The sequence below is a fragment of the Molothrus aeneus genome, chromosome 2 (assembly GCF_037042795.1).
Source record: "Molothrus aeneus isolate 106 chromosome 2, BPBGC_Maene_1.0, whole genome shotgun sequence".
In the NCBI taxonomy this organism is placed as follows: Eukaryota; Metazoa; Chordata; class Aves; order Passeriformes; family Icteridae; genus Molothrus; species Molothrus aeneus.
The window spans coordinates 115471869-115497370 of NC_089647.1; the positions used below are offsets into that span (position 1 = coordinate 115471869).

Genomic DNA, 25502 nt, shown 5'->3' on the forward strand with positions numbered 1-25502 from the left:
CAGCTGCGGGTGTTTTCCATTTGAAGGCGGCCCAAACAACACAATTTGAGAGGCAGCTGCCTCTGTACCCTCAGCTAAAAACGCTGCAGGACCCAGAGGAAAACTGGATGGGGATTTTATTCCTAAAATGTATTTAGTGCTCCGTCAGGGCCGCGCTGCTGCGGCGTTGTGGCGCTGTTTGTGTTGGAGGGGTGTCCACGGGTGCTTTTCACTTCAAAGGAGAGGAAAGGCTGTTGTGTATAATCAGGAGAACTTCCTCGCTCTCCAGCCTGACACATCTCCCGTTTGGAATAAAAGCCAGAAGTGGGTCAGCTTTGGGACTCTCCTGGAAATCAGGAATCCCTGTGTGGGACCAGGTCACGGCTCGGGTGTCACATGGGAACAGAGGGAAGGGAAAGTGGTGAGGAAGGGGCAGCAGCCCCTGACTTCCGAGGGAGACCAGAGCACAAATTGTTCCAAAATGAGACCTCCTGAAGTTCAGGAGGTGCTGCCCTGTCGCTAAATTGCCCTGGAATAATGCTGGAATACCGCAATGCCCCATTCCAATTTTGGAGACAAATTAAAGAGAAGGAAAATACATAATAAAACACCACCTGAATTCATATTGGAAATGTGACGGATTTTCATCCCTGACCTTAAAAAAAAGAGAAGCTGCTCCTCCTCCTGAGCTTTTTCTGAGCCCCAGCTCGCTGGCTTCTCTTTGGGGGTTTGACCCAACCTCCCTGAAGTCCCCTCACCATTCCATTAGTTTATTTTAAGTGCTTCTCTTGGAATTGATGTGATTTAGGATTAAGGAGTGAAGTTTTAAAGGATATCCTGCTGATTATTTTGGGACGAAGCTTTGTGCACCTGCCCACTCACGGGCGACACGTCAGGTGCTATTGGCAGCTTCCTAATATTTTTATGTAGTCCACTCTAAGTCAGCTTCAACTCTAATTTGTTATTTATGCTCCAAAAGCCTTTTTATTTCTACCAGTAACTACTGATTGTAGCAGAAATAAATCAGAGTTTGAACCCCTCTGCCCTGCCTGGTCTCTCCATATTGCAGGAGACATCAACTGCTGTGACTGTTGAATTTTGAGAGGAAAAAAGGTCAGAGAAAGAGCCTTCAGCAGGTCAGGAACCTGCAAAATTTTTACATCTAAATGGGAATTATTTTCATTTTTAGCCTGACTCTCTCTGTTGCAAAATTCAGCTTTTGCAGAGAGTGCTGGGAGCCCCGAGATGACCAAAAGCTGAAAATTCTCATTTTAAACTGAAAATCTGCCACTTAAACCTAACCACGGCTAACATCGTGCTGCCTAAATTAGCAAGGGCGGCTTCCACAGTCAACATACCACTCTCTGGGTGGGTTTTGGGGTTTTGATATTTTGTTTCCCAATGGGATTTCACTGCTTAAAAATCAGCGCGACGCGGAAAACCAGGCGGAAACGCGGAAACCCATCCCGCGCCTTTGGGACGGAACTGTGCTGGATTTTCCAGCGTTCCCTGGTGGATAACAACTCCCAGCTCCTGTCCAGGGGCAGGAGATGGAGATGCTGGAGCTGGAGCCCCCCGTACCTCTGCCGCTCCTGCCCACGAAGCGCAGGTCGTTGAAGCGCGCCACCTGGTTCTTCATGGCGGCCGTGGCGTTGCGCAGCTCCGCCGAGTAATTCTCGTCATTCCCGGCCATCACCGTCACCAGGGTCCCGTCGGGGACGTCCCCCAGGGCCACCACCTGCGCCGGCAAGAGCAGAACCCTCAGTTCACTTTGTTTCATTGAGAGGTCAAAGCAGGGGGAAGAAGCCGCGGTGAAAATCTGGGTGGGCCAAGCGGGCGTTGGGAATCATTCCTGGTCTGCTGGGATGGGAATTCTCTCCTTCCCCCCAAGTGTTGGCGCCTTTGTTATTCTCTAATCAAGGATTTTCAATTTGATTAGAGAATTTGAGCTCTGAAATGATAAATTCCACACCTGCACGCTGCTAAATGGTAGCGTGGTGGTTGATTTGTTGCTGCACTAAAGCGTTTTCCAACCTGGATAAAAAATTCTTTTCCCCTGGAGAAAAATTTCCAGGGGAACTCCAGGAAATTTCCTGGAGAACCAAAGCTCTTAAGATACTGAGTTTTTAAAATATTACCATAACTTATATTCTTTAAAATATCATTATATTACCATAACTTATATTCTTTAAAATGCGCCTTTTTACTCCTCATTGTGGATTTCTATCATTTTAAACCCGATTTTTCCCAGCGGTGGGAAATTTTTCTTCCTTGATGCACCTCCGAAACACCCAGCAGGATGTGAAATGAAAAAATGCTCTGAGATGAAAAATACAGAAAATGAGCTTTCCAAAGTCTCTGTAATTGTCAGTAAATAAATTCAAGCAGCAGCGCTCGATGGTTTGATTTATATCAGGAGCTCTTAACAGAGCTGCCCAAGCAGAAATCCAGAGCAAGGCCGTGGAAAATCAGGCCTCAATCAAATGTTTAATCCCAATTTACTGAACAATTTCTTTCTTTCCTTCAGGAGCATAAAGCAAATAATTTTCAGGCCTCACCCTCGAGTGGATGGATGGAAATCATGACCTGAACTAAGGACTTTTCCCAAAAACCTTTGACCTTTCCCCAAAATATTTGTGCTCCTTGGTGCCAGAATCCATCAAACCTTTAGGAACAGAGGATTCGCTGGGATTTTGATGAGAAATATAAAGACTTCTGGACTTAAAGATTCTGATTTTTTTTTTAACTGTTCACACTGGTTTAATGATGAAAAATTTAATTTTTCTTGTAGCTCCCTGAATTCCCCAGCCAAATTCAACCTGCTGGGACTCCACAGACATCTGGGATCTCTCTCCGTGTCCTCTGCCAAAAATCAGAGCTTGAATTATTTTGTCTGATTTTCTTTAGAACCCATTGTTGTTTCCCCAGTTCCACAGCACTACCACCACAAAACTCCCCCAAACCCCAAAAAAACAAGCCCAGAGATAAAAATCCAGCTCGTTTTTAATTCCTCTTTTGCCTCTTGAAGAGGAACCAGCCCTGCATTGCGTCCTCGGAGTTGCAGCTCAAGATTTTCCTTCCTCTTAACATTTTCTGACTTCAGTCCAGGCAGTTACAATGGGCTGAAGTTTGTCACAACCTGATTTTATTTCTCTTTTCTGATCTGTTTGCTCTTTAAAAACAGGATCAGCAGTCCCTTTACTCGATCCAGCCCCGATTTTTATTCCTCAGCCACAGCCACCTCCCAAAACATGACAGAATTCCCCATTTTCAGGTGTTTCCCAGCTTTTTTTTTCCACTGGAGGCTGAGCTTTTCACTTCTGTCCTCTCCCTTTGCTCACCCCTACCCCTGATTTTCACTTCCACATGCAAAGCTAAAATCTCTGGGTCAAAATTCCCTCTTTACATCTTGATTTCAACTTCCTCTTTCCCCGTTCCTCCCCAGCTCTGATTTTTGGGTTTCTTTTCTCCTCTCTGTGCTGTAATTTGGTTTTTTGGGCCTGCACTCAGCTCGGCTTTTCAGATTTCCCTGATTTTGGCAGAAATGAGGCCCCGCTGGAAATGTTGAAGCTTGGAAATCCTCACAAAATCAGCAACTCTGCAGCCAGTTCTTAAGAAATCCTACAAAACCTTGATGCATCCACATCTCATGGACAAAAAACAGGGAAAAGGGAAAATCAGGGCATTCCCCTGCCATGCAAATATTGAATTTAAGGGAATTTACACCAGGATTTTAAGCTTTCACAAAGTTTCTCATGGGTCCAGGGCCAGTTGTCTCTGACAGAAATATTTTAAAGCTTTCAAATCCCAGCTTTGGTGACAAGAAACGGGAAGAAAAATCTTAAAAACGAGTCCAAAACTGACCCAGCCCAGAAAAGAAACTGGACTTGAAAGTCACAGACAATAGAAACAGAAATACAAATATTTACATTAGAAAAAAGACTAAACAGATAAGCTGGGACTTGTTACTGGAGTTATCAAGGACTTGCTTGTACTTTTTACCTCTGAAATTTGTATTTCCCCAGGAGCAAGAAGAATATCAGGCTTGCAGTGCTGTGGGGTATCTAAATTTACTTCTCCTGCATCAATTAATCCAAATTGGCCTCTTAAATGAAGACTTGGATCCTTAACAGCATTTGGACAATGAATTTATATGGCACCTTATTGGCTGCTGTGAATTATTTTTTTTAATTTCTCAAAATCATTCCTAAATTTAGGGAAAAAACCAATGAAAATTGATCACTTGGGTTTGAAATAATAACCCAATCCTGCAGATTTTTTAGTGGATTTTTCTAAATGTGAGGAGAAAACCTCTCTGCCTGCCTCTTTTTTTTTTTTCCTACAATGAATAAAACTAACAAATACTCGATAAACCCCAGAGCATTTTGTCAGATGCAAACTAAAATATTGCCAGCAGAGGAATGATCTGAGGCGAATTTTTGTTTTTTTTTCCCTGGGCCAAACAATCTGAAAAATCCTGATTTTTTAAAAATGGCTTTGCAAATAGTTGATATTTAGTAGAAAATCACTGAGATGTGGCAAATCCTTTCAGGGTTTATTTCTCAGCCGTGCACGGAGAGAGAATTTGGGGGTGAAGATGAAGAACACGGAGGCAGCAGGTGCCTCCCAGCCCACCCTTCCAGCCTCTCCTAATGAAACCTTCTCCTAATTTTCGGGTGGCTTTGATAATTATTATTATTTTTTTTTAATTTTATTTTTCTGCTGCTTATTTGCAGGTGGAATTATCCCAGTTTTCCAATCTCCTGGAGAAGCTGAGTTTGGAGCGGGGTGAACGCTGAGACTGCCGGGGACAGAGGAGGGAAAGCGGCTGCGGGAATCTCTGAAAGCCCCGGGAATTTTTTTTTCCAGGGGCGATTTCCACATCATCGCGGCATTCCCAGGGATGGGGTGAGGATCGGGAAGGAGGGGGAAGAGCCACCTCTCCTGTCCTTCCTCCGGGATGTCACCCGGATTGGGATGCCCCAGGAAAAATCGGGATTTCTCTCATCTCCCTTCCCGGCGGGGCGGAGCGCTTTTCACTCCCGCATTTTTCCAGCAGGAAAACTTCCCGGCTAATTAAGAGCCCGGTGCGTGGGGACGAGTGTAATAATTAATCTAAATGTGGGAATTTAGGAAGTGACCCCGTGATCGGTTCCTCCCTTTGCCCCGCTCTTATCTGCGGAAAACGAGAGCAGACACAATAAAACTTTTCCCTCCTCAGCAGGAATTCCCGAAGCTGGGCTGATTCCCTTCTCCCTCCTTTCTCCTCTCCCCAAAACACCGGGAAGCCTCCAGTCCGGTGGCCTTCAACACACACACACAATAAAATAGTTGTGCTGAAGCAGCCGGGGTTTAGTGACCGCAAAAAAAGCTCGGGCTTGGCAAATCCCGATCCTAAATCAACCCCCGGGGCTCCCAGGAGCTGCGTGTCCGTGCGGCTCCCGGCTCGGATGAAAGGATAAGGAGAAGAATTCCCTTTTCCACCCCTCGCTCAGGAGCCAAATTTCAGAGAAAAGAGCGAGTTCAGGGAGTCAGCCACAGTCCCGGGTCAAAAAAGCAGCGTGAGCGAGGGGAGGAGGAATTTACTCCAAGGGAGGAGGATTTTACTCCAAGGGAGAAGAATTTACTCCACGGGGGGAAGAATTTACTCCAAGAGAGGAGGATTTTACTCCAAGGGAGGAGGATTTTCCTGGGAGCCGGGTAACGGGAAGGGAGGAAAGCGCCACAAGCATCCCCCGCACTGCTCGGGACAGGCGGGAGCCGGGATGTTCTCTCCCATTCCCTCTCCCCTTCTTTTCCCGGATTTTTTCCCCTTCTTTTCCCGGATTTTACTTGGATTTAGCAAGAGACTCTGCAAACGCGGGGAGAATTCCCAGCGGGCTGCCCGGGTTAGGCCGCGACTTTTGCTGTTGTTGAACCGGGCCAGTAAAAGAGGAAATGCGGGGTTTGGGATTGGCACCGGGCTGTTTTGTGGTGTTTGGTCCCTCCGAGAGTCCCTGGCAGGGGAAAGTCCCGAGCGGGGCCGGGGCTGCGGGTGGGTGTCCCCTGTGGGTGGCAGCGGGACAGAGGGACAGCGGGACAGAGGGACAGCGGGACAGAGGGACAGAGGGACCTGCCACCACCCTGGGCGACTTCTGGGGGATCCCGGGGCTCCTCCAGCTCCGGGCTGCCCGTGTCCAGCTGCGGCATCTGCGCCAAACTCCGCGGGGCCGGCTTTGGGATATAAAATGTGTTTATTTCTGGTTTTCCCCCTTGAGCAGGGCCGCCTGTCACTGCCAGAGCTGTGAGTGGGGAGAAGAGGGAGGCAGCGGCTGCAGGGAGATTTTCCTCCCGGCCCTTGGCATTCCCCGGCTGCCCCCGCTCCTGCCCCGAGCGTGGCTGGGAAGGACGGAAAGGATGGAGGGAAAGCAAAGGGAAGGATGGAAGGAAGGAAGGGAGGAGGGAAAGGAAAGGATGGAAGAAGGGATAGAAAGGATCGAAGGAAGGAGGGAAAGGATGGAGGGAAGAGGGAAAGAAAAGGATGGAAGGAAAAGGGGAAGGGAAAGGATGAAAAGAAGGAAAGGGTGGAAGGAAGGAAGGAAAGAAAAGGATGGAAGGAGGGATGGAAGGAATAAGGGAAAGGAAAGGAAAGGAAAGGAAAGGAAAGGAAAGGAAAGGAAAGGAAAGGAAAGGAAAGGAAAGGAAAGGAAAGGATGGAAGAAGGAGGGAAAGGGGGGAAGGAAGGAGGGAAAGTAAAGGATGGAAGGAGGGAAGCACCAAGCGAGCCGGGAGCAGATCCGAGCCCCATCCCCGCTGTTTTCCCCCGCTGTTTTCCCCCTGTGCCCACCCACCCCTGCCCGGCACCTACCTTGAAGGCGATGGGCAGCGTCTTGTTGCAGCGCCAGTGCGTGGGCAGCACGGAGCAGAGGAAGTTGGGGCTGTCGGTGCGCACCAGCTCCCCGGGGTGATCCGCCAGGACCTCCACCATGCTGCGGTCGGCGCTGCGCAGCTTCCCCGGCAAAGCCCCGCTGTGCTCGGCGCCGGGCAGCGCCAGCGGCTCGCTCATCTTCCCCGGGCTCAGCGTGGTGGAGGGCGGCGTGAAGCGGCGGCTGGTGCTGGTATCTACGGGGATACGCATCACAACAAGCCTTTAGAGCCACACAACACCTCCACTGAGTTCCTACCGAGCGGCCACGCGAGCGCAACTCCTCAGCGAGCCGCTCTCTGGGGACCAACATAAACGGGCGCGGGCTGAGCCCCCGCTCCCAGGAGAGGCTGGTGCTGCGCCAGTCCCCCGAGTTAATCTGGCTTTTTTGCCGATAGCCTCAACTCTCGGCTTCCTGGCCCGGCGGAACAGATCCCGTTAATCCGATAAACGCGAGGCTCGTGCGGCTTCACCGCGGCCGGGACGCGGAAAGTGAGCGGGGCCAAAGCTCATCCCAAAGTGGCCGGAAAAAGTAAAAACAGGGAGGCGAGCGAGCACTGAGGCGGTCGGAAACACGAGCGGAGCCTGCGCTCCCCAGGTCCTTCCAGGTGATTTCTCTCCCGTCCCAAGAGAAACCAAAAGGCGCCGGCGTCTTCTGGAGGCAAAAATCGCTCTTTGAGGGAAATTCGGGGCTGTTCCTCGGAGGAGGCGGATCGAGAGCTCGGCTTGCTGAGCAAAGGTCAGCTGGCTACGACTGGATAGAAATTCACGGCCACACACTCACGCACACGCACATCTACCGGACTTCATCAAATATTTACAATAGAATCTGTAGAGAATTTAAACACAACAGGAATCCATTAATGTTCTCCGCCAGATTTTCTTTTTCTTTTCTTTTTTCTTTTTTCTTTTTTTTTTTTTTTTAAGCAGCCTTGAAAATGAGCTTCAGTAGTTTGCTTGGAGTTGCTCTAAGAGCGCTCGTGTCATGACCTTTCAATCATTCTTGCGCAAAAATTAAAAAAAAAAAAAGCAGGAAAAAAAAAAAAGAAAAGAAAAGCTCAGTGCATGGCATTCAAGCTTCCAATCTCTATCTCTGGTATAACGCCTTTCATTCATTTAAAGAAAAGTCAGAGGCGATCGCAAGCGCCGGAGCTGAGAGGTCCAACAGCTGCAAACTCGGAGTTGGGGATGTTGGTTAAATTGTGGGTTCTCTCTGTGGTTTTGTGTGTGCAACAGCGCTCTCTCTCTCCCACTCACGTCCTCCTCAGCAGTCAAACCAACAGTCTGCAACAACTTCGGCGCTCGTTGCCAATTCTCCTTTTTTTTTTTTTTTTTTTTTTTTTTCAGTATCTCAGGCAGTCTTCCTCTAATTCGGCCACAGGAACCGGCTGCTTAACAATATTTGAACCGCAGCAGGTGGAAAGCTGCTTTGGTAAACACGGTTTTTTCTCTCCCTCTCGTCCTGCGGGATGGAGCCCGCCGCGCACACAGAAACCCAAAACCACCGGCGACAGCAGAAAAATAAAAATTAAAAAAGCGAAAAAAAAAAAAAAAAAGAAAAAAGCCCTCCCCACTCAGCGAAATCTCTACTTTTGAACGGGTGAAATCTTTTCCTTCCGCGGAACGAGGCGGCGGCGGGAGGGGGTGACCCCACAGCGGCGGCAGCGGCGGCAGCGGCGGGCGCGATCAAACCCCGGAGCTGCCGCCCGGCTTTAGAGAGCAGCTCCAGCCTCCGCTCCACGGCCGGCAGCTTCCCGTGGGCACGGAGAATTCCTGCCGGGACGGGACGGGACGGGACGGGACGGGATGCGCGGGGCCGCGGGGCCGGGGCCGCCGGGCTGGCTGGAGGTGGCCGGGAGCGAGTCGGGGCGGCGGAGGCGTGCGGAGGAATGTCATTCCCCCGGTGCTTTGCATACGGGGAGGGCACCGGCCAATCACGGCCCTACCGGGGCGCGGCCGCGGGCCGGGGGCTCCCGGAATCGGCGCGGGCCGAGCGCCGGCTCGGCGGGGACACCGCGACCGCGCCTCGTCCCCCGGGGCACCCGGACAGCGGCGCCCCCGGCTCCTGCGACCCCCGGCCGCGCCCGCCGCGGCTCCCGCGGGCCCGCGGCTCCCCCTGCCCGCCCCCGGTGCCCGCACGGTGCCCGCAGAGCCGCAGACGCCGCCCCGCCACACGCCCCGCTCCTCCCCGGGCGAGCTGCCGGCGCTCCCTGCTCCGGGGCTTTTGGGGGGACACCCGGGGGGCCCGGACACGGCCACCGCCGGTTTGGAGTCCCCGCCGCTCCCTCAGTCCCGAGGGGCGCCCGGCGCCGCTGGTTTGTTGGGGCGGCGGCGGCACTCCCAGCCAGGGCCATCCCTGCCAGCCTTCCTCATCCTCCTCCTCCTCCTCCTCCTCCTCCTCCTCTGCACAGCCCAACGCGGGGACAGCACGGCCGGGGACAGCTCGGGCACAGCCACACGGCCACCAGCGGCTCGGGTCGCCAGCCGCCGGTCGCTGTGAGCCCGCGGAGCCGGGAGCGAGGATGCTGGGGGGAGGCGGGGCTGTCGGGTCGGGATGGGGCTTTTTGGTTTCGGTGGCTTTTAAAATTTTTTTTTTATAATTTTTCTTTTTTTTTTTTTTTTTTTTTTTTTTTTTTTTAATTTCTACGCTCGCCCGTTCCGCGAGCGTAACCCAGACCGGGAATGGGGCGATCCCGACCCGTCCCTGCCACTGCCGGAACTCAGACCGGGAACGCCGCGATCCCGACCCGTCCCCACCGCGCTCTCGGCGCTGTCTTTACGCTTCCCTCCGCCAACTCTCACCCCCCTGGTCCCCGCATCCCCGCCCCTCCCCGCGGCCACCCGCGGGCTGCTTCCCTCTCCGCCAGCCCCGGCAGCTCAGAGCGGGAGGATGGATGGATGGATGGATGGATGGATGGATGGATGGATGGATGGATGGATGGATGGATGGATGGATGGATGGATGGATGGATGGATGGATGGATGAAGGAAAGGATGAAGGGATGGATGGACGGATGGATGGAGGTGGTCGCGGGGACCCCCGGGGCCGCTCCCGTCGGAGCCGCGCCAGGGGCGGCGGGGGCGCGCTGGGTGCAGTTCCCGCCGTGGCCGCTGGAGGGCACGCGCCGCCCGCCGGCCGAGCGGCACCGGGCGGGGGGCGCGGGGAGACCGAGGGATTTGGGATTTGGGGTCGGGATTGGGGATTTGGGGTCGGGATTTGGGATCTGGGATTGGGATTTGGATTTGGGAGCGGCCGCTGCAGCCTTGGGAGCTGCGCCCACCGCAGCTTCTCCTGTTCCCACAGGGGCTGAGACCTCCCGCATCCCCGGGACAGAGCTCCGGGATTTGGGATTTGGGGTCGGGATTTGGGATTTGGGGTTGGGATTTAAGGCGAGTGGCCACTGCAGCCTCGGGAGCTGTTCCCACCGCGGTCCCTCCCGTCCCCACAGCAGCTGAGACCCCCACGGGAGCAGGGGATGCTCGGCTCTGCCGGGAGCACCAGCGAGTCCCTGCCTTTGATGCTGCGGGGTTTAACGCAATTAAAGTGAAATTTAAAAATCATTAACCCGGCGGGGAGAGCGCGGCGCCCGCTGCAGGGACAGGGATGCGCCGGAGTCCCGAATTCCCGGCAGGAGCGAAGCTTTTCCCGCATCCCCCGGCTCCGGTGTCGCTGTCCCTTGGGGGGTACCAGGGATGCCCATCCTGGCACTGCCCAGGGGCATTTTCGGGTCCTGTCCCCCCCAAAAAAAGCGTCCACCCGCCGCACTTGCAACAGGTCCTTGCTTTTAAGCAGCCGAAATTTGGTGCTTGAACTATTTCACGCCAAGTTCCTATTTTTTTCTAAGTTTTAAATTTTTTCTTTATTTTATTTTTTTTTAATCCCGTGTTTTCCACTTTTTCGCTCCCGAATTTAATTTTCTTTTCTATTTTAAGGGGGGGAAAAAGAGAAATATTCAGGCGAACGGCTGTTGCAAACCACAGGTCTAAACCCATCTGGGCTGTATTAGTGGCTGATAACTTTTTACGGGCACGGCAGAGATAAGAGGAGTTATTTTACTGATGCGCATCCATCTGCTAAAACGGGAAAAAACAGCGCTTAATTGGTTCTTTTTTTTAGTCAAGAGCTGGGGAGGATTTCATATTTAAATTCATGAATATTTTGAGCTGAGTTTCACTCCCTGCTCTGCATCTCGGCTCAATTCGAGCTCCTTGTAAACACGAAATAAACGCGAAATAAACGCGAAATAAACGCGAAATAAACACGAAATAAACGCAAAATGAACACAAACGCTCCCCACGCGCGTGGGGAGACCCAGAACACGCCACGATTCAGCAGAAAATCCACAATATTCACATTTTTTCCATAAATTCCCGGCGTTATCAGAATTTAGTATGGGTTAAAGGCGACAATTTTCTCTTTCACTGCACGGAAGCTTTTCTGGGGAAGGTGAGGAGTTAAATCAGAGAGAGCAGCCAGGGCAAACACCGCGGCGAGGATATTTTGATATTTTGGTGCAGATCGAGCTGTTTATTTTACAGCCCCATTAGCACCGCCCGCACCTGGCTGCGTTTGGTTTTATTTGGGATTTTTACTTTTTTTTTCAGTTTAATGGTTTTTTGTGGGTTTTATTTTGTATTTTTAAATTTTTTTTTTTGCCAATTCTGTTCATCCTCTCCCTTCTAATTTAATTTTTGCGTGATGAGGAGAGCAGCCCTCAGGGATGCTGATTGTCCTCGCGTTGCTCGGGAAAAATGGGAATTAAGCAACTTTTGGGAATGGGAAACGACGCAAAGCTGATGCTGCTTCTCTCAAAATGGGGTTTTTAGCACCCCTAAATTTAAGACGGGCTCTCGGACAGGGTTTTGGGATCGTTTTGGGAATCGCCGCGGCTGTTACAACTTCCCCAATTTGCGTTTTGACACCAATTTATTGGGGAAACAAAGCCCAAGGGAATTTCCATCCTCCACAGAATCCCTCGAGCACAAAATCCCGATTTTCCCCCCCACACAGCAGCCAAGGAAACCTTTGGAAGTGCCAGAGAGAGCAGCAACAATTCCGGGGTGAATTTGAACCAGTCTGAACAACGCGGGTCAATATTCCCCGGCCAAGATTTTCCCCTTTTGCACCTGAATTCCTTTAATTTATGCCCAAAAAATCCCTGATCCTACAAATCATTCATTCGTGGAGCTGCTGGTTCTTTGCTAGAAGCAAAACACCCTTAAAACACCATTATAAACATATTTTTATCAAGCTGTTGAATTATCCCTGCAAGTATTTATTGCTTTGGAGCCACTGCCTGAGCTGAAACAAAATCCTATAAATTAAATTAAATTATTTGTGGGTTTTTAATGAAACATTGCATGGGGAAAAGGGACAGACAACAAAGGAAAAGATTATTTTGTCCTCATTTCCTGCACTGGTGTCTCACACACAAAGGGAAATCACCCAAAATGCCACCAGGAATGGGGTGGGACAGGTGGATGGGAATTCCCTGACTCCCGAGGATTGGGAAGTGTCGAAATCCCTGTAGGAATTTTGGCTTTGATCTCTGTGACAGCTCCAAATCCCTCCCAGAGCAGGGAAAGTGCTGGAGCTTGTCCTGGGCAGAGAGAAATAACCCCAAAAATCCGATTATTTGGGGTCCTGGAAAAACTTCCCCAGGACTTGCAGCTCCTTTAGGACCCTCAGCTACAAACGGTGCTTAAAATCCCAAATCCTGTAGGATCCTCAGGTGGTAACAGTGGGGAAAATCCCAAATCCTGTAGGATCCTCAGGTGATAATGGCTAAATCAAATCACTTTTGGGATCTTCAGGTGATAAAAGTGGGTAAAAGCCCCAAACCCTTTAGGATCCACAGGTGATAAATGGCTAAAACCCAATCACTTTTAGGATACACAGGTGATAATGGCAGGTAAAAATCCCAAATCCTTTAGGATCCTCAGGTGATAATGGATAAACCCCATTGCTTTTAGGATCTTCAGGTGATAATGGTAGGTAAAAATCCCAAATCCTTTAGGATCCTCAGGTGATAATGGCTAAAACCCCAATCACTTTTAGGATCCCAGGTGATAACAATGCGTGAAATCCCAAATACTGTAGGATTCTCAGGTGATAATGATGGGTAAAATCCCAAACCCTTTAGGGTTTTCAGGTGATAACGGGTAAAACCCCATTGCTTTTAGGATCCTCAGGTGATAATGGCTAAGCCCCATTGGTTTTAGGATCCTCAGGTGATAAGAGGCCTAAAACCTCATTACTTTTAGGATCCTCAGGTGATCATGGCTAAAACCCCAATCGCTTTCAGGATCCTCAGGTGATAACAGTGGGTAAAATCCCAAATCCTGTAGGATCTTCACGTAATAATGGCTCAAACCCATTGCTTTCAGGATCCTCAGGTGATAATTACAAAAACCCAATCACTTTCAGGATCCTCAGGTGATCATGGCTAAAACCCCAATCGCTTTTAGGATCCTCAGGTGATAACAGTGGGTAAAATCCCAAATCCTGTAGGATCCCCACATGATAATTACAAAAACCCTCATTGCTTTTAGGATCTTCAGGTGATAACAGGGGGTAAAATCCCAAATCCTTTAGGGGTCCTCAGGTGATAAGAGTGGATCAGTGACCCCAAATCCTTCAGGATCTTCAGGTGATAATGGCTAAACCCAATCACTTTTAGGATCCTCAGGTGATTACAGTGGGTAAAACCCCATCCCCTTTAGGACCCTAAAAGCCCCTCCTGTTCTCCACCAGAGCTTTTTCCTTTCCCTACAGGACAATCCACGCTCTGAGTGTTTTGGGAGGTGAATGAGGTTCCTGTTTGAGGAGGTGGGCAATGATTTTCCTAAATTTTCAGCAGCTTCTCCCAGAAATGGGTGGGATGGACATGGACCCACACACGAAGGGAATTTCCTTTCCACATTTCAGCCCCCCCCAATCCCTCGGAAATTGCACCCCAAAGTTCATCCCTTGACTAAAACTGCTGGGAAGGGAGAGGGGGACAGGCAGGGAAGGACAAAACAAAAGGTGGGAATAATTTAAATGGGAATAATTTTATTATTTATTATTTTAATTTTATTTATATGTAGTTATTTATTATTATTTTTATTGTTTATTCCCACTAAATAATGTTAATGGGAATTATTTTAATGGGGATAACTTTATTGGGAATCATTTTTATGGGGAATAATGGGAATGGGAATAATATTAATGGAAATCATTTTTATGGGAATAATGTTAATAGAAATCATTTCAATGGGAATAATGTGAATGGAAATAATTTTTATAGGAATAATATCAATGGGAATAATGGTAGAAGTCACCAAGGAATTTCCTCCTTGGATTTACAGAACTGCTGAGAAATCGCTGGGGGGAGGTGGAGACTGGGAGAAATTTCTGCAGCAAAAATCCCTTTTTGGGGTTTGTCCTGGGTGGGTTTGCTCCTTCCCCTGTGGGACTGATGCCTCAGGTTGGAGCTTTTCTATTTTTCACATTCTGTGCTAATTTAGTGTGTGGGTCTGGGTTCACATTCTGGGATGCTGAGCTCTGTGCACAGAGCAGGGAGACAAAACAATTCCTGCTCCAGCTGGGCACCAAGGACAAATGATCCAAATCTCAGCCCCAAGAGCACAAACCCCGTGGGCTGGAGAGAGAAAAACAAGCAGGGTGGGACTGCAGGGGCTAAAGCTGGAATGGGACAATGAACTGCAAGGTGCAAATGGAGCAGAACTGATCCCAGGGAGAGACCCCGTGCCCGGCCGTGCATTTTGGGGCCATTTTGGTTCATCTTGGGTGCAGCCCTGGCTGGGCTCTGGTGCTGCCCAAGGTGCATCCATGGAGGAGATGCTTTGAATCAATAGCTCTGCCCAGCCTCTGCTCTGGGGCAGCCTGCACAAGGCATCAGTTCAGACGTGTGAAGGCACCACTCTGCAGCTGGGATGGATTTTTCCCTTCCTCAAGAGAAATTTGTGTTCTTATAGAATCATAAAATCATGGAATAGTTTGGGAAGGAAGGGATCTTAAAGATCATCCTATTCCAACACAACCCTGAGCTCCACAGCACATTCCTGATGCCAGGGATCACCTCAGGAAGGGGGAGTTTTGCTGGGCATTTAAATGTTCCGAGGATTTCACCAGAAAGAAATGGAGACAGACATAAAATATTGGTTCTTATTTCTCTGCCCCTCAGCTTTTATCCAAGCAGAAGAGAAAGTTCTGTCTGCAGGGACCTGCTGAGAAATCAGGCACTGGTGAGGGGGCTTAAAGCACCACTTCTCCAAACATTCATGGAATCAGGGAATGCTTTGGGTTGGAAGGGACCTTAAAGCTCATCCCATCCCACCCCTGCCATGGCAGGGACACCTCCCACTGTCCCAGGCTGCTCCAGCCCCAGTGCCCAACATGGCCTTGGGCACTGCCAGGGATCCAGGGGCAGCCCCAGCTAATTGTATTTGCTGGAAATGTTCCAATGAAGGCAGGAATGATGAATCTGGTTCCATGTTCTCTGAAGGCTGATTTATTACTTTATGATACTATATTACATTAAAGAACACTATACTACACTAAAGAATACAGAAAGGACACAGACAGAAGGATAAAAAGATAATAATGAAAACTCCTGACTCTCTCCAGAGTCCTGACACAGCTTGGCCCTGATTGGCCAAAGAGTGAAAACAACTCCCAGCAGAATGCAATGGAACAATCACCTGTGGGTGAACAATCTCCAAACACATTCCACATGTGAGCACAACACAGGAGAAGCAAATGAGATCAGAATTGTTTTCCTTTTCTCTGAGGCTTCTCAGCTTCCCAGGAGAACAATCCTGGGTGAAGGGATTTTTCAGAGAATGTGAATGCCACAACAGCTGCTCTGGGAATTCCATCCCAGCCCCTCATTTCCATCCCAGGGAACAATTCCTCATTGCCAAGATCCCACCCAGCCCTGCCCTCTGGCACTGGCAGCCATTCCCTGGGTGCTGTCCCTGCATGCCCTGGAAATTGTCTCTCTCCAGCTTTCCTGGGGCTCCTGCAGGCCCTGCAAGGCCACCCTGAGCTCAGCCCAAAGCTTCTCCTGTGCAGGTGAACAATCCCAGCTGTGCCAGCCTTTCCTCCCAGCAGAGCTGCTCCATCCCTCTGCTCATCCTGGAGCCTCCTCTGGGCTCTCTGCAGCAGCTCCAGCTCCTCCCTGGGCTGGGCTCACCCCCAGAGCTGAGGGATGATCCCATCTCATTTTCCCAATGCTCAAATCCCAGGAAAACACCGGGTTCAGGCCTGAGCAGAGCCCTGGGTTTCCAGGTCTGTCCTTGGGGTTCTGGTGCCTCCAGATCTTTAAATTGCCCTGGGAAATGAGAAAATTCAGGATCTGAATCTCTTGGAAATTCCTGGTTTAACTGACAGATGCTTCCTCAGCTCAGGAGTCCCCTAAAATAATCAAGTTAAGCCCTGAAAAAAATCAAAAGAGCCCTGAAATAATCGAGTTGTAATCCAAGTTTCTGTGTTAAACTGGGATTGGAGTGGGAAAAGGAAATAGAAGTAGCAAAAAAAATATTTGTATATTTTGGATCTTCATTAATAATTAAAAAATCCAGCTAAAAATCCACTTATTCATAAGGAATCAGGAGCATTTCCCACAGGGAATTTTCTTTTCTGCTAAATATCACAAATTAAGACCCATTTCCAATTTAAGCTCAGCTTATGGGACAATTGGAGATATATTAGGAGTGGTCTTATCTCTGTGTAAGGTTTTAATTCTTCTTCTCCCTTAATAGTAAGACTTTATTAATTATTAAGAATTTATTATTTATTATATTTAAGGAAAAAAATCAATTCTAGACATGACCTGCCCACATCCAGTGCTCAGAGCTGAGTCAGAGAATCCCAAAATTCTTTAGCTTGGAAAAATCCTGGAGAAGAAATGAATATGCAGAGGGATCAAAGAATGGGGTTTTAAAAACCTTTCTGTCTGAAAGTTTCAGTGCTTGAAATTTGGGCTGTATTAGTGGTGATTTGGGCTGCTCAGAGTTTTGATATTTGATGGATTTGTCCTTCCCTGGAACCACCCTCTAATTCCCTGTGGGAAATGCTCCTGATTCCTTGTGGATTTTTAGCTGGATTTTTTTGTTATTAATCAAGATCCAAAATATCCAAATATTTTTCCGACTTCTACTTCCTTTTCCCACTCCAATCCCAATTTAACAGAGAAACTTCAATTAAAACTTGATTATTTCGGGGCTCTCCCCCAGTTTGATTATTTTAGGGGACTCCTGAGCTGAGGAAGTGTCTGTCAGTTAAACCAGGAATTTCCAAGAGATTCAGATCCTGAATTTTCTCATTTCCCAGGGCAATTTAAAGATCTGGAAGCACCAGAACCCCAAGGATAACCCTGGACACCCAGAGATGGAGAAATTTTGGATTTTTAGGGAAGAAAAATCAGAATTTTTTGTCCAAGTCCCTGTGCCTTGGTGTTGCTGTCACCGAGATGAAAAATTCTCTGCAGATCCCAATCCAGGCTGGGATAAATCTGGAGGTTTCCAGGATTTGGGGGGAATGTGGAGCAAAATATGAGCTTGAATTTCAAGGGGAAAAAAGATCCCCATTGGTGAGGGGAGAGAAATCCCATCCCAAGGGAGGATCCCACAGGGGCTGGACTTCCAGGGATCCTCTGGCAACCCTCAGCAGCAACTGGGACTAAAAAAGGTGGGAATAATGGGAATAATGGGAATGGAAATAATTTAAATGGGAATAATTTAATGGGAATAATTTTTATGGGAGTAATGTAAATGGGAATAATTTAATGGGAATCATTTTAATGGGAATAAGTGAATGGGAATAATTTTAATGGGAATAATGTGAATGGGAGTAATTTTAATGGGATTAATTTTTAAAGGAATATTTTTAATAGGAATAATTTAATGGGAAGAATGTGAATGGGAATAATTTTAAAGGGAATATTTTTTAATGGGAATATTTTGAATGGGAATAGTATTAAAGGGAATAATGTGAATGGGAATAATTTTAAATGGGAATAATTTTTATGGGAATAATTTTAAATGGGAATAATTTAAATGGGGAATAATGTGAATGGGAATAATTTTAAATGGGAATAATTTTATGGGGAATAATGTGACTGGGAACAATATTTATGGGAATAATATTAATGGGAATAATGTGAATGGGAATAATTTTTATGGGAATAATTCTAATGGGAATTCTTCCTTCTCCTCCTGAGGAGAATTCCCATTAGGAGAATTCCCATTTTTTCTGGAGTGGTTGGAGCTTGCTGGGTTTGTCCCCACCCTGGATCTGCCTCGGGGTTCAGGGAGGGGAAAATTCCCATCAAAACCTCGGCTCCTCTTTATTCCTGGTGGGATCTGAGTGCCAGGATTGGCACAGAGGGAGATCCCTGTGCCAGGGAGGGGTCCCTGTGCCAGCATGGGATCAGAGGGAGATTCCAGTGCCAGGATGGGATCAGAGGGAGATTCCAGTGCCAGGATGGGATCAGAGGGAGGTTCCAGTGCCAGGATGGGATCAGAGGGAGATTCCAGTGCCAGGGTGGGATCAGAGGGAGATTCCAGTGCCAGGATGGGACCAGAGGGAGGTTCCAGTGCCAGGATGGGATCAGAGGGAGATTCCAGTGCCAGGGTGGGATCAGAGGGAGATTCCAGTGCCAGGATGGGATCAGAGGGAGATTTGAGTGCCAGGATGGGATCAGAGGGAGATTTGAGTGCCAGGATGGGATCAGAGAGAGATTCCAGTGCCAGGATGGGATCAGAGGGAGATTCCAGTGCCAGGATGGGATCAGAGGGAGATTTGAGTGCCAGGATGGGATCAGAGGGAGATTTGAGTGCCAGGATGGGATCAGAGGGAGATTCCAGTGCCAGGGTGGGATCAGAGGGAGATTTGAGTGCCAGGATGGGATCAGAGGGAGATTTGAGTGCCAGGATGGGATCAGAGAGAGATTCCAGTGCCAGGGTGGGGTCCCTGTGCCAGGGAGGGCACAGAGTTGGTGCAGGGAGAGGGAAGGAGCAGCCCAGGTGATCCAGGTGGATCCCACATCCCGGGTGGGGACCCTGAGGCCTCTCCTGTCCCTTTGGAAAGGAATTTTGTAGGGAATTTGTAGGGATTTTTTTTAGGCATTTCATGCTCTCTGGTGCCTCCTCATCCTCAAACCCTGACCCTGAGCTGTCCCTGGTTCTCTGCTCCCTGAATTCCCCCTGGATTGTTTCCAAGGCTGCAATTCCAGCTCTGCTCATCCCCTTTCCCTTCAGCCTTGTTCCAACCCTGCCCTAAACCCCTCCAGACCTTCCAGAATATTCCAGAACTATTTTTATCTATGATAAAAACCTCCTGAACACTGCTCCAAGCAGTGCCCACCCCTTTGGAAAGGAAATTTGCTGTGAAGTGACCAAAGCTGAGCAGGATCAGCCTCAGAGCAAATCCAGGTCCTGTTTTCCAAAATTCAGATGCTGCACTTGACACCCACTACACAAAATCAACTGCAAAATTCATTTTAGAGCCTTTAAATCTCTCTTTAACATTTTATACACACATATATATATATATATATATATAATGCTAAATAGTAAATATATTGTGTTAAATAATAACATATATATAATATATATAATGTTAAATAATAATTAAGTAAATCTCTCTTTTATATGACATAATATGTATAACATGTAACACACATAACATAATATATATTATTATATTATATATTTTTATGTTATGTTATATTATATTATGTTATGTTATATTACATTAATAATATAATATAATATAATATAATATAATATAATATAATATAATATAATATAATATAATATAATATAATATAATATAATATAATATGTAGATAATATAATATAATATGTAGATAATGTATAATATATATTATTAATATATATATATAATATATATTGGTCTGTAAAGTGAGGTTAAAATTCCTATTTTTTTATCCCAAGTATCCTCCCACTGAAGTTATTTTGGATGCTCTGATGGGATATTTTAAAATTTTCTTTTGTGAGGGATCCAAAACTCCTCAATCCTGGAGGCTGAACCTTTAATTGGGATTAAAAACCATCAAACCTGGGATTTGGAACAGCCCTGGGACCCAAATCAACCAACAAATCCTGATCCTTCATCCTCCCTTTGCCAAATATTTCCAAATTTCCAACCATCCCACATGAAATTCCACCTCGTGGACATCATCTCCCCAAAAATATTTGAAATAAAAGTGATTTTGTAGCGTTTCCCGATGAAGAAACTGCCGCAGTTACAAAGATTTGCAAGGTTTCTCTCAGATCAACAAAACCCACAGGAAGCTCCTGATTTCCAAGAGAAATTCTGACTTTTAGAGAGGGTTTTTTTACCCCCCTTTCTCGCTGTTAATCCTCGCTCCACAACAAAGGAAAAACTTTGGGAAAAGAAAATGAATCTTTACCAAAGAAAATGAAGATTTTTTTACCAAAGAAAATAAAGAATCTTTCCCAAACCAATCTGCTTTTCCTCAGCAGGTTCATGTTCCAAAAGGCAGGAGCTGCCAGCCCAAAGTGCCCAGGCTTCATTTTTTGGGTCCATTTTTAGGATTCATTTTTAAGGTTATTTTTAGGGTCCATTTTCAGGGTTCATTTTTGGGGTTATTTTTAGGGTTCATTTTTAGGGTCCATTTTTTAGGGCTCATTTTTAGGGTTCTGAGATGGCCAAACCCCATTTTTAGGGTTCAGAGATTCCTACAGGGCCTCCCAAATTCTGGCTGTTAATCCCCACTCCACGACAAAGGGAAACTTTGGGAAAAGAAAATAACGAACCTTTACCAAAGAAAATAAAGAATCTTTCCCAAACCAATCTGCTTTTCCTCAGCAGGGACATGCTCCAGGAGAAGAGCCCAGGGTTCATTTTTAGGATCATTTTTAGGGTTCAGAGATGCCCAGACCCTGCAGGACCCCCCAGTTCTTGCCTTTAATCCCCACTCCATGACAAAGCAAAAGAAAATGAAGACTTTTTTATCAAATAAAGAATTTTTACCAAAGAAACCCAGTCTTTACCAAACCAATCTGCTTTTCCTCATCAGGTACGTGTTTCAAAAGACAGGAGCTGCCAACCCAAAGTGCCCAGGGTTCATTTTTAGGATCATCTTTAGGGTTGGGAGATGCGCAAACCCTGCAGGACCCCCCTGTTCTTGTCTTTAATCCCCACTCCCCGACACAGGAAATGAAAATAAGTGATCTTTACCAAATAAAGAACATTTACCAAAGCAAAGAAAGGATTTTTACCAAAGAGAACAACAAATTTTTACCCAAGAAAATAAACAGTCTTTAGCAAAGCAAATCAAGAGAATAAAGAATCTTTACCAAAGCACCTCAAGGCTGCCCTTTTCCTCCAGGAGAGGGAAGCTGCCAACCCAAAGTGCCCAGGGTTCATTTTTAGGGTTATTTTTAGGTTTAAGTGTTAAGGTTCAGAGATGCCCAAACCATGCAGGACTCCCCAGTTCTTGCTGTTAATCCCCACTCCATGACAAAAGAAAAGAAAATAAATAAGTTTTACCAAAGAGAATAAAGATGTTTTACCAATGAAAATAAAGTCTCTTTACCAAAGAGAATAAACACTTTTCACCAAAGCAAATAAAGAATTTTTACCAAGAAAATAAAGAATCTTTATCAAACAAATCTGCTTTTCCTCAGCAGGTACATGGTCCAGGACAGGAGCCGCCAACTCAAAGTGCCCAGGGCTCATTTTTTGGGTTCAAACCCTGGAGGACCCCCTAATTCTTGCTTTGAATCCCCACTTCATGACAGAAGAAAAGAAAATAAAGATTTTTTTACTCAAGCAAATAAAGAATCTTTACCAAAGCAAATAAAGGATTTTTGCCAACAAAATACAGCATTTTTACCCAAGCAAAGAAAGAATTTTTACCCAAGAGAATAAAGAACTTTTTGCCACAGAAAATAAAGAACCTTTACCAAACAAACCCAATCTTTCCCAAACCAATCTGCTTTTCCTCAGCAGGTACATGCTCCAGGAGAAGAGCCCAGGGTTCATTTTTAGGATCATTTTTAGGGTTCAGAGATGCCCAAACCCTGCAGGACCCCCCAGTTTTTGCCATTAATCCCCACTCCATGACAAAGCAAAAGAAAAGAAAGACTTTTTTTTTATCAAATAAAGAATTTTTACCAAAGAAACCCAGTCTTTACCAAACCAATCTGCTTTTCCTCATCAGGTACGTGTTTCAAAAGACAGGAGCTGCCAACCCAAAGTGCCCAGGGTTCATTTTTAGGGTTCATTTTTAGGGTTCATTTTTAGGGTTCATTTTTAGGGTTCAGTTTCAGGGTGCAGAGATGCCCAAACCCTGCAGTACCCCCTCAGCTTTTGCCATTAAACCTCACTCCACAAAGGAAAAGAAAGAAAATAATGTTTACTAAAGGAAATAAAGAATATTTACCAAAAACCCCAATTTTTACCAAATAAATCTGCTTTTCCTTAGCAGGTACATGCTCCAAGAGAAGTGCCCAGGGTTCATTTTTAGGGCTCGTTTTTAGGGTTCAGAGATGCCCAAACCCTGCAGGACCCCCAAATATTGCTGCTAATCCCCATTCCATGACACAGGAAAAGCAAATATATCATCTTTACTACAGAAAAGAACGAGCATTTACCAAAGGAAATAAAGACTTTTTACCAAAGAAATCAGAGAATTTTTAACCAAAGGGAATAGAGAATTTTTACCAAAGAAAATGAAGACTTTCTGCCGAAGAAAATAACGAATTTTTACCAAGAAAATAAAGGTTTTTTTACCGAGAGAATAAAGATTTTCACCAAGAGAATAAAGAATCGTTACCAAAGCACCCCGAGGCCGCTCTTTTCCTCAGCAGGTACACGCTCCAGGAGAGGGGAGCTGCCAGCCCGAAGTGCCCAGGGTTCATTTTTAGGGTTATTTATTTTTGGGGTTATTTTTGGGATTCAAACCCTGCTGGACCCCCGAATTCTTCCCAATAATCTGCTCTCCATGACAAAGCAAAAGAAAATAAGGACTTTTTTTACCAAATGAAGAATTTTTACCAAAGAAAAGAAAGAATTTTTACCAAAGAAACCCAATCTTTACCACACCAATCTGCTTTTCCTCAGGTACATGGTCTGAGACACAGGAGCTGCCAACCCAAAGTGCCCAGGGTTCATTTTTAGGGTTCATTTTTAGGGTTCAGTTTTAGGGTTCAGTTTCAGGGTGCAGAGATGCCCAAACCCTGCAGTACCCCCTCAGCTTTTGCCATTAAACCTCACTCCACAACAAAGGAAAAGAAAGGAAAGAATGTTTACCAAAGGAAATAAAGAATATTTACCAAAAAACCCCAATTTTTACCAAATAAATCTGCTTTTCCTTAGCAGGTACATGCTCCAAGAGAAGTGCCCAGGGTTCATTTTTAGGGCTCGTTTTTAGGGTTCAGAGATGCCCAAACCCTGCAGGACCCCCCAAATATTGCTGCTAATCCCCATTCCATGACACAGGAAAAGCAAATATATCATCTTTACTAAAGAAAGGAAGGAGCATTTACCAAAGAAAATAAAGGCTTTTTACCAAAGAAATTAGAGATTTTTACCAAAGAGAATAAAGAATCTTTACCAAGGAAAATAAGAAAAAATTACCAAAGATAATACAGGATTTTTTCCAAAGAAAATAAAGAATTTTACCAAAGAGAATAAAGAATCTTTACCAAGGAAAATAAGAAAAAATTACCAAAGATAATACAGGATTTTTTCCCAAAGAAAATAAAGATTTTAGCCAAGAGAATAAAGAATCTTTACCAAAGCACCTCGAGGCTGCCCTTTTCCTCCAGGAGAGGGGAACTGCCAACCCAAAGTGCCCAGGGTTCATTTTTAGGGTTCATTTTTAGGGTTCAGTTTCAGGGTGCAGAGATGCCCAAACCCTGCAGGACCCCCCAAATATTGCTGTTAATCCCCATTCCATGACACAGGAAAAGCAAATATATCATCTTTACTAAAGAAAGGAAGGAGCATTTACCAAAGGAAATAAAGACTTTTTACCAAAGAAATCAGAGAATTTTTAACCAAAGGGAAAAAAGAATTTTTACCAAAGAAAATGAAGACTTTCTACCAAAGAAAATAACGAATTTTTACCAAGAAAATAAAGGTTTTTACCAAGAGAATAAAGATTTTCACCAAGAGAATAAAGAATCGTTACCAAAGCACCCCGAGGCCGCTCTTTTCCTCAGCAGGTACACGCTCCAGGAGAGGGGAGCTGCCAGCCCGAAGTGCCCAGGGTTCATTTTTAGGGTTATTTATTTTTGGGGTTATTTTGGGGATCCAGAGACGCCCGAACCCTGCAGGATCCCGGCAGCAACTGAACCCGAGCAGGGCTGAGCTTTCCCTTCTCCCTCCCTCTCTCCTGCCCCAGAGATCAGCATTTACCAGGGGCAAATTGAAAAATGACATCCAGCCACACTCAGGCTGGGTTGTTTTTCCTCCCTCCCCTAACCAAACTCACGGGAGATTTCCCATCCTCGCCTCTCCCTCCCTCTCCCCTTGTTTTTTTTGCCCCGGGCGTTTCTAGATGAATAATTCTCATTTTAGCTCCTCAAATGATTTTTTCCTGCTTGATTCCACTGGAGGATGTGAGTTCAAGGTTGGGTTGGGTGGGAGAAATTTGGGTTTTCTCCTGTTTGGGATGGTCAGGGATCTCCTTCCAGTAATGAATGCCATAGAAAATGACTTTTGTTTAAACTCATAATATTTTATAGGCCCTGACAGCACATTGGTATTATGGAAATACCTTAAATATTGAGATTTTTTTTTCCCCTCCACCCTCATTCCACAGGAATAATTCCAGGGATGGGAATGTTGAGTGGGGAAATAAATTCCTAAAAGTGAATCAGGATCTGCAAAAACCTGAAATTCTTCTGGAGGAAATGTGATTGCACCTCTCCAAGCTCTGATGCTTAAAGGGAATTTGTCCTTCCTGGGCACAAATTCTGCCACATTTTATGGAATTCAGCGTTTTCTTGGGAATTTATGGAGGAATAAACACATAGGGGTGAAAGGAGGAAAGAAAAACAGATCCTAAAATCTTAATCCAGACGCTGAATTTTATCCCATTTTTTGCCAACATCCAAAATGCTGCAGGCACTGAAAGAGTGAGAAAAGCTGGAAAAAGACCAAAATCCAAATTCAATTCAAATTTCCAGAGCATCCCCTGCCCTTGCTGATCCCTGGGTGATCCCTTCCCTCTCTTTTCCTGATTTAATAAGGGAAAACCAAATTTATTCCCCGGTCTTGCCCATCTCTTCTTCCTTGATTTATTTTTCCTCCTAAAAATTGGAGAGATGATCACTCTCATGAGAAATTTCCTTTAAACATCATGAGAGATGGTGTTTAAAGGAAATTTCTCCTTGCTGGGTACAAATTCTGTCACTTTCTGTGGAATTCAGCATTTTCCTGGGAATTAATGGAAGAATAAACACAGGGATGAAAGGAGGAAAGAAAAACAGATCCTAAAATCTCAATCCAGACGCTGAATTTCATTCAATTTTTTTCCCCCAATATCCAAGCGCAGGCACTGAAAGAGTGAGAAAAGAACAACCAAAATCCAAATTCAATTCAAATTTCCAG

The 25502-nt window shown here is 46.3% G+C and overlaps 1 protein-coding gene across 5 annotated transcripts in view; it reads right to left on the reverse strand.

Annotated features, from left to right (window-relative positions):
- RUNX1 (RUNX family transcription factor 1) overlaps positions 1-25502 on the reverse strand; it is a 171879-nt gene that overhangs the window by 75404 nt on the left and 70973 nt on the right. For 4 of the 5 annotated variants that reach the window (XM_066571711.1, XM_066571710.1, XM_066571708.1 and 1 more), the window contains exons 1-2: positions 6827-7096; positions 1561-1717 (exon numbers count right to left, since the gene is read on the reverse strand). In XM_066571711.1, the coding sequence (XP_066427808.1) occupies positions 1561-1717; positions 6827-7096 (427 nt within the window). Of the gene's footprint in view, positions 1-1560; positions 1718-6826; positions 7097-25502 lie in introns of those variants that run through there. The other variant, XM_066571707.1, reaches the window with a different exon arrangement.